The sequence below is a fragment of the Festucalex cinctus genome, chromosome 14, assembly GCF_051991245.1.
Source record: "Festucalex cinctus isolate MCC-2025b chromosome 14, RoL_Fcin_1.0, whole genome shotgun sequence".
Lineage (NCBI taxonomy): Eukaryota > Metazoa > Chordata > Actinopteri > Syngnathiformes > Syngnathidae > Festucalex > Festucalex cinctus.
The window spans coordinates 7,250,362-7,266,742 of NC_135424.1; the positions used below are offsets into that span (position 1 = coordinate 7,250,362).

Here is a 16,381-nt window from a genome sequence, read left to right on the forward strand (position 1 = left end):
TAAAGATGAAGTGTGACAATGAAGTGCAAAAAGTCCGGTTTGGAAAGTACAGGAAACATCTGCTGGAAACGACAGTTGCTGCAGAACGATGCTTCACACCAAAAACCAGAAGCGGCTTGAGTTGAGTTGCATCGAGTTGAGTCTGACACCAACGTCAACCCACCCATTTTCTGCAGAACAACCACACGTCAATGGACCCTGGACCAACCAGATGAGGACAACTTCACACTTCCACTTCAGACTGTATAAAACTGGATCTCGAAAAGATTTTTTTTGTCGTCGTTTCAGTCTACATCATCTCTGCTAAGGCTAAGACCGACGTAGCTGTTTGTTGACCCAGAGCTCTGTATGTATAGACTCCTCTGCCAGGAGTAAATTGGCTGGCTTCTAACTGGTTGTTTGTTGTTATTATAGTCCTTTCATGAAAACGAACACGCTTGGAACCTCGAAAGTTAATAGGCGATTTAAAACACAGGTTCCTTTACCCGGTTCTGTTGACTTCGTCATCGATTCTCTGTGTACGTCTTCTGCCATTCGATGTTCACTTCCACCCCAATCCATTTCATCCTCTTTGTAGTAATGAGCTCCATATGTCCTACCTTTATTGCAATTCTCCTCTTTGTTGCATCTTCTAGTGCAATAAAGACCAAATAAAAAGCCAATGCTGAAATTGTGTATGATGATGATGATCACTGCCCTTGTTTGCAGAAACAAAACAACATGAAGGAGGACCCGGAGGCGTCGTTGCAGCCCACGTTGGGAGAATCCGCGATAAAATGCCGGGACGTTTGCCGCTCGTATGGAAAACTAAAAGTTCTCAACAACCTCAACCTCACCGTGCCACAGGGACAAATGTGAGTACAGTCACTATTATTTTTTTAATTTTTAAATTCTTTTGTCAAGCACACAGGAAACACAAGCAAGTAATTTGCATTGATGCGTAGGTTCAGAAAGAGAATGTCAACAACTATTTAAAACAACAGAATGATTTTAAAATAGGAACATACTAATCATAAACTGCAAATAATGATATTATTACAATGCTTTACAATGCGTCCTAATGTTAAGAGTGCGCACAAGTATAGCTCAACCACATTTACTTAACAGGCACAACCTGTCCAAGAAACATGAAAAACAATGAGCAGCAGAGTGGGAAAGGACAGAAAGGCCTGTCGGTAGATCTTAGATAAGAAGGGAAGATGCTAGGGAGGGGGATTGAAAAAAAAAAAAATGCCCCATGCTGCCAAAGGGGAGCATAGTTAGGCCTGGAAAAAATGCTTGCAAATATATGGAGCTAATGTAACCCTCTCCTTATTTGTGTGTTTCCGATGTGCAAATAAGCTTCCCAAACTTCTCTCTCTTCGTTCCTGCTCGTCAGGAACATTGCACCAATCTGGCACGTGTCATTAGGTGTCCCGAGGTGCTCGCCACTTGTTTTTTTTTTCAACTTGAACGTCATTAGAAGGCATTGACGTAAGCATCACTCGTCCAACAAGCACCTTGCTGCATTCCTCCAGTGACAGCTGCAACTGGCGTACGCACAAAAAAAACCTGCCAATGGAAACTTGTTTAAATAAAACAGCTTTAATGTATACAGTAAAGAGAAGTGCAGGAATTCTTAAATACTTGTTTGAATTAGAAACGTAAAATATTGCATTACTGTGGAAAATTATGTTGATATCATAGAAAACATTTAATTTATTCTATGAAGAATTGCCTTAATAAAACTTTAAACCCGAAAGGAATATGGTTATTTTCAACAGAAAATGTGACTTTATTCTGGGAAAAATTAGGAGAGTAGTAAAAAAATAAAAAAATAAATAAATAAAAAATAATAATAAAAAAAAATAATAATAAAAGCATTTCTTCTTACTGACTAACTGAATTTATTCTGAAAAACAAGACTTAATTCTGAAAAAAAAAAAAATTACTTAACAATAGGATTTCATTCTGGAAAACGTATTAATTTTGTAAATAGTATGACTTTATTCAGTCAAAAAAATGTGAACTATAGAAAATAAAAGCGTTAATTTATTTAGAAAAAAAACTGTGTTCTAGTAAAACGGCATGACTTCATTAGGAATCTGCATTTATTCTACAAAAATATTAATAATCCTGAAAAAAAATAGTAATTTTTTTTGCAAGAAAAAAAACATTATTGTTAGAAAAATGTCCCTATATTCTAGAAAAAAAAATAATTTACTCAAGTTGATGTGGAATTATTTAAAATCTTACCTTTATTGTACATTTGGTCAAGTAAATGTAAAAAATGTGTTTTTCAGTCTTGCCTCAGCGACAATAGAACAGTTTGTGAATTTCATACTCATCATAGTCGTCATACTTGTAAATGTCAGTAGGCATACGAGGACTGTTATTGTTATTTTATCATGGTTGCCATCATCCGTGTAGCTTACACAGTCACAATCTGTTGACTTTTAAGAGCGCTCTCGTGGTCTAGTGAACGCCCTTGCATCATATTCATCATATTCTTTCCCTCGATGATATCAGACTGTTCTGCAGGAGAAAAAAAAAAAAACGACTCCAAATGGGCATGGACATTTTTGTATATTTGATTTGTCCTTGTTTTTCCATCCTGGCAGCTACGGCCTCCTGGGCCCCAGTGGCTGCGGCAAGACCACCATGCTGAAATGCATCGTGGGAACTCTGAGCATCTCCCACGGTTACATCAGCGTGCTGGGGAAGCCGCCGGCGTTCCCCAGCCACGGCGTGCCGGGCAGTATGGTGGGATACATGCCCCAGGTGAGCCCGGGATGGCTTTATATACCTGCTTTATTTCTACGAATGCATCGTGAGTCGCTTGTTGTGTTATGTAGGAGTTGGCCTTGTATAACGAGTTCACCATCAGCAACACGCTCACCTTCTACGGTCGAATACACGGGCTGACTTTGAGTGAAACCCACGCCCGCATTAAATTCCTCATTGAGTTTTTGGATCTGCCGCAGAAGGACAGGCTGGTCCGCAATCTCAGGTAGGAAGTTTCCCGAAAAATAACACTCCCCACAATTGTACATGATCAAAACATACAGCAATGTAGAGATAATTGGGCCTCCGAAATAACGGACGGGTAAATAAACCGTTGCTCAGGAAAGTTTTAATTCCCTCAGCAACCTCTAGGGGCACCACGTTGACTTTGCTTGGTTTGTATGAGCAAAATAAACGATAAAAATCCTATATCAAGTGTCAACAATCTGAAGTCGCTATGTCAGTAATCTCAGTTGAGTTGAGTTGAGTTGTCAACCCTTTTATATTAACATATGCATACATTCTTCGAAAATACACTTTTATTTATTCTTATTATTATTTTATTTAAAAAAAAATGGCCTTATTCGGTTAAAAAATATTCATCTATTTGGGAAAAGAATGCACTTTTAATCTACTCTATAAATAATAAAAACCCACATTCCTTCTGGAAGCTATCTGACTTGATCCTTGAAAAAAAAATGCATTATTCTAAAAAAAAAAAAGAAAAAAAATGTATTCTGAAAGAAATCTATCTTATTGCCTGATAAATGTCCTTCATTGGAAGAATTCCAGGAAAAAAAAAAATTCTTGAAAAATTACGGTAACCTTTTTTTTCTAGATACAAAACAAAACAAATATTTTATTATAAAAAAAAACAACAACAAAAAAAAACAAAAAAAACATTTAAATGTTAAAGAAATACATCTTTATAAATATATATATATTTTTTTCTATTTTGTAACACTAGGTAAGGGAAAGGGGAATAAAAGAAATCTATATTCTGGCAAAAATTGATCCATTATTTGAATGTGCCTTTATTTGTGTTGCAGTGGAGGCCAGAAGCGAAGGGTCTCTCTGGCGGCGGCGATGCTCCAGAATCCCAAACTGCTCATCCTTGATGAGCCCACAGTGGGCGTAGACCCAGTCCTCAGGACCAAGTATGTACAAAAGACTTCCTCTTCACTACATTTTAAGTGCCACTCATACTCATCTGTCTGCAATTCTTATACGAGCTCCTTGTGTAAGTGGATGCACGCAGGAGAAATTGGAGCTGTGTGTGAGCACTGTATTATTAGTTACATCCTTGTTGGTTCTGTAGCCTACCCTGGAGAAAAGGAAACTTGAAACCTGACATGTTCCCCTAGCTAGAAGCTGCACACTGGTTGGCTTCTACTTGAAATATTCATTAGTGATTATGCATCACTCGAGTACATTTTACATGATAGCAAGCAACTAATTGAGTTTTTCTGTCTGTATGTCTGTCTTCAGTGGATGGTGCTTTCAAGTGTTTTTTTTTTTTTTTTAATTATTCGATAATTATGTGATGGATGGCTAGCTAAAGTCCAGTCATTTTCATTTAGCCAGTAGGTTGACTTGACTTCTGTTGTCCTTCCTCTTTTCTAGGATTTGGCAGCATCTGGTTGACATCGTGAAGCCGGGCAAAGTGTCGGTCATCATCACCACGCACTACATCGAAGAGGCCAGACAAGCCAATGTGGTGAGGAAATAAGGGTCTCGTTTAACCTTTAAAAAAAAAAAAAAAAAAAGTGTTAATAGTTCTATATTGACACTCCACCACAACTGGAAGTTATACGTAAGTACCTGCAAGTTGTAATGCGAACTACCTTAGCATGAGACCTCCAGATTTCCTGAAAAATTCTTTTGTAGACCAGTTAATCCTTCAAAAGCTGAATGATTTGCCGTCATAAATTTATTCTGTCGATTACGCTCACTAATGCTCAATGTTAAGCTTTCTGTATGAAATCCATAGCAGAGTCAGTGTATGTGTTTGGTTCACTCGGTTCAGAAAGATTACGTTGGAAGTATCACACAAAGCTACTTAACAATTGTTTCGGCTTTTTAAAAAACAAAAAACAAAAAAAAAAACGTATGCAAAAGCACACAGAACCAGAAATATTTCACAGTCAAAACACCGGTTCACAAAAATTCAATGACAGGAAAAATTCTACAAAAACACATTGTTTAAAGTGATCACAGAACTAATACTACATTACTGGAGCATGCCATGTTGGAATATTTCAAAGTGGAGATGACCACGTGTAAAAAAACAAACACACAAAATCATGCTTGCTTTCACACCACACACACACACACACAAACGCACAAAAAACAATCCAATGGGACTCATTGCTAATGCTAACAAAGAGGCACGAGTTCTTTGGTCAAACCAGTCAGGCGGCTGGGATTCATTTTGTGACTGAACACAAGCACGAGTGTCAAAGAAATAGTTGCCAGCGGAAAGAAATCACAACATGCATGCATACGTGCTTTTCACTTGATTGACTTTGGTTGCTTAGCACTTGCCAATGATGTTTATTAGCGTTCAGGGAACTGATGTACACGTTTACTGAATATTGAAGTTAAATGCCATTACAGTAATTTGAATTTTGTCATTTTTACATGGAAAAAAATATTAAATAATTTTAAAAAAAACATACAGTATAATTGTAAACAGAAAGAAACGTTTAATAGATTTTTTTTTTTTTCTTTTGTCCAGGTGGGTCTGATGAGGAACGGCTGCTTGCTGGCTGAAGGAACTCCAGAAGTAGTCATGAAGATGAAAAGCTCCACTGTGAGTTGCATTTCGGCACCCAGGGGTGATTAGGTGGCCAATCGGGGAGTTGTATGGATGGTACCACAAGTAACATTAACACATTCACTGCCAGCCAGGCAAAAATACATCATTTGACGTCTTTTTCCGTCAATGACAGTGAATGAGTTAAGAATCAAATACAATGGCTTACAATAATCTTCAAACTTGGATTCCGGTCCACTGTGTGTCGCCACACTGTAGACTCTGGAGCATGCCTTCCTGCAACTGTGTGAGACCTCAGACCAGACGAGTTTGAAGCGGGACGCTGGTTCCCAAGATGACGTCTTGGGGAATAGCCAATCGTTCGAGAGCGGGCGGGACGAGAGCCGACCCATTCTTGCCAACGTGCCCAAACCCGCCGAGGAAGTCGTCAGCCATTCAGGTGTGGATTCATCAATATTGTTGTCATTGGTGTAAAATGAAGCAAAGTTTTCGTACATTCTACTACTGATATTTTTGCACACCAGTAGAACAACTATTAGGACAATTATTAGGCGCTAAGTGGCTAATCTTAGTAAAACTGTATGACTTGAGAGCCAGTAAGGGGTCAGCCATCTTTCCTGTCAAAAGAGCCATTTTAGGCCAAATAAATAACCATAAATGTTTCTGGAGTTCCAAAATATTTGAAGAGTGTGATGAAGGAAACATTTGTTAGTGTTAGTCTAATGTACTGAGGGCCCAAAAGCTAATTAGAGCTCCACCACAACACAAAAATGAGTGTAGCATTCAACACGTAGACATCCATTTTTTTCCCCTTTTTCTATTTGTCCCCCTGTAATTTTTCATATATATATTTTTTTCTATATATTCTTTCAATTTTTTGGCAATTTTATGGACATTTTATGGTAATGTTCTGCCTCTCTTCTTCCTTTTTTGGACATTTATGGCTATTTTCTTTTTACATTTCTTTCTACCTTGTTTGCTATCAATTTTCTGACTTTTTTGGAAATTTTGTGGACATTTTATGGTAATTTTTGGAATTTCTTCCTTTGTTTTTTTTTGGGACATTTTATGATTACTTTTTGAAGTTTTCTTCCTTTTATATTCAATTATTGGACATTTTTGGCAATTTTTGGACATTTTATGGCCATTTTCTTTTTACATTTCTCATTTCTTTCTACTTTTTTTCCTATCAATTTTCTGACTTTTTTTTTTTTTTTTTGAAATTTTGTGGATATTTTATTTTTGGTATTTCTTTTTTTTTTGACATTTTATGATTACTTTTTGAAGTTTTCTTCCTTCTATATCCAATTATCGGACATTTGGGGAAATTTTATGGACATTTTATGGTAATTTTCTCTTCCTTTTTATAAATTTTAAGGTCACTTTTTGGACATTTTTAGTTTTTTGTTTTTTTTTATAACATTTTCATCTACATTTTATCTTTTTCTGACAACTTAAAAAAGTTGTAGTATTTATTGATTTTTTTATATCTAGATCATTAAAGAATATTTTATCTTTAAAAAATAGCAATAAACATGTTAAAAATATTAATTCTAGTCATTTTTTTAGAGATCCACGGCGAGCCACAGGAGTGGGACTAAAGAGCCACGGGTTGCTTGAGGTAACTTGATTTGCTTCATTTCACAGTGGACTGGAAGGTGCGAGTCAGACACGTGATTCCCAAGTGGAGGAACGTGGCCGCCCTCATCATCAAAACCCTGTTGCGGATGAAGAGGATGCCAGGGTACGTGGACCATCACAGGAAGTCCAAACATTTGTTGACATTCCTGACGATGGCATCCTTCGCAGCTCTTTATGTTTCCAGTTCCTGCTGCCCGTCATCCAGATGTCGCTCATCTGCATGTGCGTCGGGGGCGACCCGAAAGGGATCCGAGTGGCAGTGGTCAACAACGAGACCTCCCCGATGGCTTTCAGCCACACATTGCTCTCCTTTTTGGACAGCAACAGTGTGGAACAGGTAGTAAGTCCCGCCGGGTTTTGTATCGTTTGTTGCATTGATTTAATTGTACTCGCAACTTCTTTGACACCAGTTACTACTTTTCTAACAACTGCCACACGGCACAATAGAAATCCCCAAAAAAGAAAAAATTGTGCGCTGTTTTGTGATTCGACAGGTCAACTTGTCTCATGCGGAGGCTTTCAAAGGGATCTATGATGGGAAGTACTGGGGCATCATAGGATTTGGCAAAAACTTCAGCAGCTACCTCATAAATAGGTATACACGCCATTCGGACGTCTTTATTTGCACACGCTGTCGTTGTCAGTCAGGTTTTATATTTTTATATTAGATGATGAAACTGGTCATTATTCGAAGTCTCCATGTGTTACTTCTGCTTGTGCTAAAAAATAACTTATTTACAGGGTTATATTTACTGCAACATCAATGCTAGCTTATCTATGGTGTTTTGCATTGTAAGTTAGCATTAAGCTAGCTGACACACGTACATCACGGCAGAGGACGCCGCCTCCGTCGAAATACCAAAATGTCACACTTGACAGCATTGTTGCTGCAGGGCCGACTCACGAGGTCATTGCATGCAACAGGGTTTTTGCAACAACAGCATTGTCACTCACATAGCATGGCGGAAGGTGTCAGTAGCTCAGTAGTGGGGGGGGGGGGTTCCAGTTTCCAGGATGTGTTTGAGAACTTGCCACATATAACGGTAATAATGTCTTTTCCTGCATGTTAGTACTCTTTAGCTTTTATTTATTATTTAATAATAATATAAACAATATGTTTATTTCTGTGATTCTAAGAGGGTGTGCACACTTGTGCAACCAGTGGAAACTGTTCTAAAACTGCTTAAAAAAAAAAAAAAAAAAGCAGACTATAACTTGGTTTCTTTTTTATGTATATTTAAAATTGGCATTTAAACAGGGGTGTGTAGACTTTTTATATCCTCCATACACACATTTGAATGTAAACATACACTGAATAATCAGTGACAACAGTGGTGCTGCTACAGGATGATAATGAAGAATGTGTCATTGGAGGTGATGAACGGAGGTTCAGTGCACGTCTGGCTGGACCAGACCAGTAAGTACAATAGATGGCTCCATAATGTTACTACGCCACCTGCTGTTACCATGACGCTACCTTCAAGGTTTGATGTTTTGCTTTTCAAGACAGACAAATTGCCATGATGCTGCAGAAGAAATTGTACGCGGCTTTTCAGGTGAGGATACTTTTTACTTGTTCAAAACAAGTCAAAGTTAAAAATCGTTCTTCATAAATCCTCATTTGACAGCTAACAAATAACAAATACATGCATAAAGGCAGTCCTCACTTTATTAGTAGTTTTTTTCAACTGGGAAAATTTGATAAATATCCCATGTTTTTTTTTGTTTGATTTGTTTTTTTAAGTTTTGTGCAGATTTTATAATTATTTTTTAGTTTAATTTGTTGAGGAAAAAATGTAACATTTATTAGAATAATAACTAATTTTAAATCATTTTGTAATTATGTCTTTAAATATAATAAATAATTTAAAAATATACAATATAATAACTACTTTAATTTTAATAAAAGTATTCCATTAGGGATTTAACAAAAACCGATTTAAATTGGAAAATCGGTTTTCATTTAACCGAACCAATTGACTTTGTAATCATTAAATTTTAAAAGTCCTTGAATCATGTCGCACCTCATGTATCGAGATGCATATCGAATCTGCTTTGATTGGAGATGCAGAACCCTTATATGTTTATTTATTATTATTATTATTATTATTATTATTATTATTATTATTATTATATATTGTTTATTAATATGCTTATTTATTTGACTGCAGCTTTGTTATTTTACTTTATCCCATTGAGTTTTCTATTTTCAAGCCATTTTATCTCTGCTCCTTAAATTAGCCTAAAATGACTAATATACACCAAAAATATTTTTGATACGAGTTACCAGAAAAAAACAAACAAAAAAAGGTTTTGCAAAAAATGCCTCTTTTTTTTTTTACCCCAACATTCCGTCCTATATTGCGTTTCCATTTTTAATTATTATTCTGTCCAATAGATGGCGTTACCTTTCCCCTCATTTAGCAGTCTGTTTGATTGTGATTTTGTGCGTTTCCTATACAGGCTTTTGTAGACAGCAAGCTGGGCAACATGGCCTACATGTATGCCTTGCCCGTAAAGGTAAACAAGACAATACTCTATATAGTCTAGTACTACTACAATATGTTTTCATATACTAATTTCCACTCTTGTGTAGTTTGAAGAGGCCATTTATGGCAGCCAGGACACAGACTTTACAACATTTGTGATGCCAGGCGCTGTTCTCAGGTCAGTTGGATGTCACAAACCTTATTCATAGTTTTACTAAACCAGAGTAGGTCTTGGCCATACTTACTGCAAAAGTACAAGTACATGTGATGGAATTGATACATGCAAATGCCTGATGTTACTTTTTTTTTTAATGATTAAAAAAGACAACAATTGGATAGTTTCATTACATTTACATGAACAAAGCTAAAATGGTTCATTAAAAGGAAGTGAGGTGGACACAAATAGACAGCATAAAGTTCCATTTGTTTTGTTGTCCTTGTCCAGCATTGCCTTCTATTTGGCCTTGGGCCTAACCGCCCTCTCCTTTGTCCTGGAAAAGAAAGAAGGACTTCTGGACCGATGCTGGGTGGCAGGTGACAACTTCCACACTGTTCATACAGTACTAGTCATACGTGAAAAAAATATATAATTAAACCCAAACTATTAGGATGTGTTGTACAGTATATGGAAATTATAGTGCATATGAGCAGTATCTCAAGCGTCAAATGTCTCAATCTTATTTCCATCCACAATGCTTTAGCAAAAAAATATTTGAAAGGATAAACATTAAAGCAATGTAGTATAATAGTAAAGTCATCAGTTGCACTGGTGGTGGGAAGAGAGAAAAGTGTCAAATGTCCATATAGTCCATCAGTCAGCAATACTTGAATAGAAAGTAACTGCAGGGCAAAACATTAAAAGCAAGAATAATAATTAACGCCGCCTGTTTCTGATGATGAATCATCAATATCATTCATGATGTATCCTTTTCTCATGGTATAGAAAGTCAAATCACTCATATCAGTCAACAATACTTTAATCCATAGCAGTTGAAATAGTAAACATTAAAGCAAAAATAATAATTAAAGCCATCTCTTGCACCTGGTGCATCATCAATATCAAGATGTATTGTTTTCACAAGAAACAGTATCCACGCTCAAACAATTAGTCAACTCTACTAAAGTCTACTTTAATCAATAGTATTTGAAGGAATAAACATTAAAGCAAAAAAAAAAAAAAGTAAAGCTGTTTAATTCAGGTGGTGCATCATTAATATCATGATGTATCCTTTTCTTATGATGGTGTATTGATTCTTATATGAACAGTCAACAATACTTACTTTGATATCTAGTATTTAAATAGATAAACATTTAAAAAGCAAAAAAATAATAAAAATTAAATCTGTTTATTGCGGATGTTGTTTTAATGGGGTTTTTTTTTAAGTTACAGTATCATTAAGTTGATATTGTCATTTAACAATACTTTTAATAGTATTTGAATTAACAGACACCAAACCAAAAATAATAATTATTATTAATCTATTGCAGTTAATGTTTTTTTTTTCTTTTATAATAAAGTATTAGTACACAAGCGCCAAATTTCGATATCACAGCAGAAATATAACCCAATCGACAGACTGGACAGTAAATCTTTAAAGCCATTAGGTGCATTGTTGTCATTATCATTTTTATCTTGCAATACAGTATCCAATCAGAAGAGTGAAATATCCATATAATTGTCAGTCAACACGACTCAACATATTTTCTGTGTGTATTTATCAGGCGTGAGCTCGCTCGAGACGATGCTGGCTCACCTTTTCTCTCAGCTGCTCGTCATCAGCGTCCAGATCATCCTCATGCTGCTCTTCGTCCTGCTCGTTTTCAAGGTCCCAGAATGCAACACACGCCACAAAACACATATTTCATATCTATTAGGGATGTCTCATACCACTTTTTTCAGACCAATACCGGTTCAAGTATTCACTGTTTGAGTACTCAGCCATATCGAGTGCAAGTACTTTTGATATATTAAAATAATTTAACACAATGGCAAAATATTGTGAACAAAACCTTACTTTCTGCAGTATAGCGCCACCTACTGCACTGGAGGACTTACTCAATCTTAGATGCTCTTTGCCTCAAGTATTAGCGGCTGGTATCGATTCGGTAGCCTCCATGAATAACCAATACATAAAAATAAAGGTCCCCTCCCTATGTATAAAAAAATGTGACTAACTTATAAAACAAAGCACTTTATTATGGAAAAAAATGACAACTAGTTTTGACCAAATATGTTTTGATTGTTGCAAAACGATGTGTGCAGATGCCCAATGAAGGCTCCCTGTTTCTGATCGTGCTGCTGATCGTGCTGCAGGGCATCGCCGGCATCTCCTTCGGCCTGGTCATTTCCGCCGCCATCGACGACGAGCAGAACGCCAACCAGGCCGCGCTCGGAATCTTCTACCCCAATCTCATTTTGAGTGGTAGGCCGCACGCATGCAGTAACTTCATAAAAAATAGATTTATTTGTAAGAAAGATAAGCCTACATAATTCTAAAAAAAAAAAAATGCATTAAATCTGAATTATATGCATTCATTCTAACACATTACACAAACTAATACTGAACGGTTTTACTGTTTCTCTTTTTTTCTCATTTCTCTTTTTTTCCTATAGCTTTATTTTTCCACTGTATGTCTTTGTTTACATGTGTTGCTGAAGGGTGTCAAGTGCCCCATTCCTGTAGAATTGTATTATATTACGTGATGAAATCATGTTGTTGCAATGTCGTGTTTTACGTTGCACACCATGTTGTCATGTCAGGTATCATCTGGCCTGTGGAGTGCATCCCTTACCCGCTACGCTACGTCAGCCTGGCCTTGCCCCAGACCTACGCCTCGGAAGCACTACGATGCATCATGTACAGAGGTATACACGCACACTGTCCGTGTGTTCAATTGAATCCACTTACGGTACAAAAATGGAGCACTGAGGCGATCTAAGCTGTCCAAAGTGGTTGAATATTATGCTCAACTAAACATGTGGGAGATATGCTTGTGTTCATGCCGTATTTTATTCCAGGGGACTTTATGATGAAGATGTGATTTCATTCTTGGCTTTTTGAAAGACTTCTTGAAAAAAAAAAAAAAAAAAAGACTTGTTTTTAACAAGATTTTATTCCTGTATAATTTAAACTATTTTTGTCAAACGAAAAATGGATTCATTCTTAAAAACAAAAATAACTTTACATAACATAACAACATAAAAATAATATTATTGGGGGAAAAAAAATCAACTTTATTCTTAAAAAAAAAATAATAATAATAATAATAATAATTACTCCATTCTCGAAATATTAAAAGTTTCAATTAAAAAATATCTTTTGGGAAAAATGTTATCTTTTTTTGAAATAATACTTTCTTTAAAATAAAATTTCAAAAATCCTCTAAAAAATTATTTGTAAAGAACACTTTTGGGAGAAAATTCAGATTTGTTCTAGAAAAAATACTCTGTTCTTTAAAAAAAAAATAATAATAATTTGTAAAGCAAAAAAATGGCTTCATTCTTAAAAATAAAATAACTTTATATAATATAACACCATAAAAATAATATTCTTGAGAAAAAAAATCACTCCACTCTCAAAATATTAAAAGTTTCAATTGAGGAAAAAAAAAAAAAGATTTATTCATATGGAAAAAAATGTTATCTTTTTGTCAAAATATATGACTTTATTTTTGGTTTAAAAACTGACTTCATTCATGAAAAATATGACTTTTTTCTTGAAATAAATAAGGTGACTTTTCATGTAAAAAACCCCAAAACAAAACCAAAAAACAACGGGAATTATGATCTAATTTAAAAGAAATAGAGGAATGTATTCTTTCTTGAAAAAATACAACTACTTGAATAAATGATTTGCAACTTTTGGTATGAAAAATATACAACTTTTTTTTTTTTAATTAATTCTAGTAAAAATATAATTTTAGTCACACCAAAAAATGTAAACAGTAAAAAAATAAATAAAATAAAATAAAATTAAAAAAACAAACATTATATGACTGTCCCACACTTCAACTGTAAATATTTAAAAAGTACTGTTGTAAATATTACAATGATTAAGTAAATGCATTGACATTTTTCTTCAGTATTTCAGCTGTTTTGTGTCTATGCGCATCCATCAGGTTGGGATCTGACTCACATGATGGTTTGGCGAGGCTTCATTGTCACTCTGGGATGGAACACGTTCTTCATGGTCGTGGCAACACTCATCTTGAAATTGAGGAAGTGAAAACACATCCAAAGAATGCCTGCATGTCCTGCAAGTGAAAAGGACAATGTATGCACCTATATGTTGACGCTTTTACGTCAGGGGTGGCCAAAAGATGGCCACCTGTGTTTGCTCTTCATTGAGCATTTACATGAAAAGTCCTGTAATGATGTTGCATTCATTTACCTGGGTTTGATTTTTGAAAATTAGTGTATTCAAATTTATTAATTCATTTTCCCCCTATGTTTCTTTAGTTATTCGATTAATTCAGCAATTGGTTCATTCATTTATTGTAAGTAACATGAAAAAAAAAAGAACAAATTATATAGAATCCTTGCATGTCCAAAAGCACATCTTTTTAGGAAATTAAAAATATAATATAATATAATATAATATAATATAATATAAATACATCTAAAAGTGATGATGTAATATTTTATTTTCAATATTATTTTCTTAAATTATATTTATATAGCCATTTTTCCTTAAAATTGGTCAATTAAAATATGTGAATTATTTTTTCTTATCTTTTTTTTAATCTGTGAAATAATGATTTTAAATTGTGCATTAAAATATTAAAATTAACTGTTATACATACATTTGCTTCTATATTCTATGAAATAATAAGTTTATTATAAATAATAACCAAAATAATATGACTGAATTGTGATTTTATTATTAAAATGAGCTATTTTACATCTCTTACTTATTTTAATATATCCACTCGTTTATGTTCTACATACATCTTGTCATTGCCCCCAATAATGCAGCACAGAGGGCAGAGGCAACAACCTAAGCAGGCCAAAGTGAATGAATATATGCCGACTATACACGTGGGACATAAGCTTGTGTTCATGCAGTATTTACTTCAAATGTACTTTATTATGGAAGAAAATGTGATATCTTGATTTTATTTTTATTTCAAATGACTGTATTGTTATTGATGCTGTCATTCCACTTTGCCGGACAGAGTGGGCGCCATTTGTGGGCGTGTGACATCATCATGTGACATCATCATGTCTTTTCATGCAAACGTCCGTCACACTCGGTATTGTTCGTCTGATGGATGTTTTACTTACAATTCAATAAAATCCTGAACGTTAATAAAGTCCATGCTACCTTTTTTAAGGGGCTACAAATATTATATTACATTGCATTACATCATACTTTGACAGGGTGTTTTTGTTTGTTAGTGTTTGTTTTATACTTTCAAGGTGGTTGTTGTAATTTGAGATACTACCAGTAGAGGGCAGGATATGACTATACATTTCCACATCATAGTGGACTGTATTGCACGGTATTAGGAAGTGATATAAAAAGAAAACCTCCACGTTCATTTTCTAACGCATATGACCTGGTACTTTTGAAAAAAAAAAAAAAAAACTTTATATAGATAAAAAAAAAAAAAAAACTCTTATTTTTGGGGGAAAAAAGGACTTTATACTAAAATGAAATTTAAAAGGTGATAGAAAAATTCAATGGATATCTTTTTGAAATTGACAATCTCAAACAGTATGATTTTTCTAAAATGATATTTTAAAAAATGAACTTTATTCTAAAAAATTATATTCTTAAAAAATTCGAATAGGCAAGTAATACAATTTTATTTTCTGAATTATTACTTGATTAACAAATACGTATATTATATATTGGCATACTACAACACACGCACACTAGAGAGCTTCTCCAAAGTGTGCATTTATTGCTGAAGTGATGATTTTTAATAGACGTGTGTGAGTGTTTTGACTTGGAAAATGCTCCTTACAGTGTGCTGAAGGTTAATGCATAAAAAATATGCTTATTACCCGGCTGCCTCATAAGCATTTTTACAACCCCATCAAATACCCTAATGCTTTTTTTATGCTGATGATTTGCAAAAGCAATTAATTTTTTCCCACCTTCAAATGAACCACTGTCATGGATTTTTCTTTCTTCATATTTTGTATTTTTCTATTTTTACGTGAATAATTTCCCCAATTTGTATGTTGGGAAAAAAAAAACATATTGAACGTTTATCAGTGTTTTTTGAAGACTTTTGGGGTTTGTTCAAAAACAAAATAATTCATCCATCCATCCATTTTCTAGTGCTTGGGGGAAGTAGCTTTAGCAGGGAAGTGCATAGCTTCTCACGCCATCTCTAAAGGAAATCTCAGCCACCCTGTGTAAGAAACTCATTTCGACCGCTCATATCCGGAATCTCGTTCTTTCGGTCACGACCAACAGCTCGTGACCATATGTGAGGGTAAGAATGTAGATCGACCGGTAAATCGAGATCATCGACTTTCGGTTCAGGACTTTCTTCACCACAACAGACCGACACAAAGTCTGCATCATAGCAGACGCTGCACCCCGTACTCCTGAAGTATCTATCCATCGCAAGGACACGGTTGAAAGCCTTGTCCAAATCCAAAACACATATGTAGACTTGTTGGACGAACTCTCATGCACCCTTGAGGGCCCTGCTGAGGGTTCTAGAGCTGGTCCACTGTTCCAAGGCTGGGACAAAA

At 35.1% G+C, this 16,381-nt stretch overlaps 1 protein-coding gene across 5 annotated transcripts in view; it reads left to right on the forward strand.

The window, feature by feature from the left end:
• Window positions 1-14,990, forward strand: part of abch1 (ATP-binding cassette, sub-family H, member 1) — an 18,854-nt gene extending 3,864 nt beyond the window's left edge. For 2 of the 5 annotated variants that reach the window (XM_077495206.1, XM_077495207.1), the window contains exons 3-21: window positions 709-854; window positions 2,601-2,760; window positions 2,835-2,989; window positions 3,813-3,920; window positions 4,387-4,480; window positions 5,501-5,575; window positions 5,798-5,978; window positions 7,187-7,283; window positions 7,349-7,520; window positions 7,675-7,775; window positions 8,527-8,597; window positions 8,687-8,736; window positions 9,644-9,700; window positions 9,777-9,847; window positions 10,115-10,203; window positions 11,392-11,495; window positions 11,933-12,092; window positions 12,431-12,535; window positions 13,789-14,989. In XM_077495206.1, the coding sequence (XP_077351332.1) occupies window positions 709-854; window positions 2,601-2,760; window positions 2,835-2,989; window positions 3,813-3,920; window positions 4,387-4,480; window positions 5,501-5,575; window positions 5,798-5,978; window positions 7,187-7,283; window positions 7,349-7,520; window positions 7,675-7,775; window positions 8,527-8,597; window positions 8,687-8,736; window positions 9,644-9,700; window positions 9,777-9,847; window positions 10,115-10,203; window positions 11,392-11,495; window positions 11,933-12,092; window positions 12,431-12,535; window positions 13,789-13,895 (2,103 nt within the window). In that variant the 3' untranslated portion in view covers window positions 13,896-14,989. Of the gene's footprint in view, window positions 1-708; window positions 855-2,600; window positions 2,761-2,834; window positions 2,990-3,812; window positions 3,921-4,386; window positions 4,481-5,500; window positions 5,576-5,797; window positions 5,979-7,186; window positions 7,284-7,348; window positions 7,521-7,674; window positions 7,776-8,526; window positions 8,598-8,686; window positions 8,737-9,643; window positions 9,701-9,776; window positions 9,848-10,114; window positions 10,204-11,391; window positions 11,496-11,932; window positions 12,093-12,430; window positions 12,536-13,788 lie in introns of all 5 variants that reach the window. The other 3 variants (XM_077495208.1, XM_077495204.1, XM_077495205.1) reach the window with 3 other exon arrangements.
• The last annotated feature ends 1,391 nt before the right edge of the window (window positions 14,991-16,381 follow it).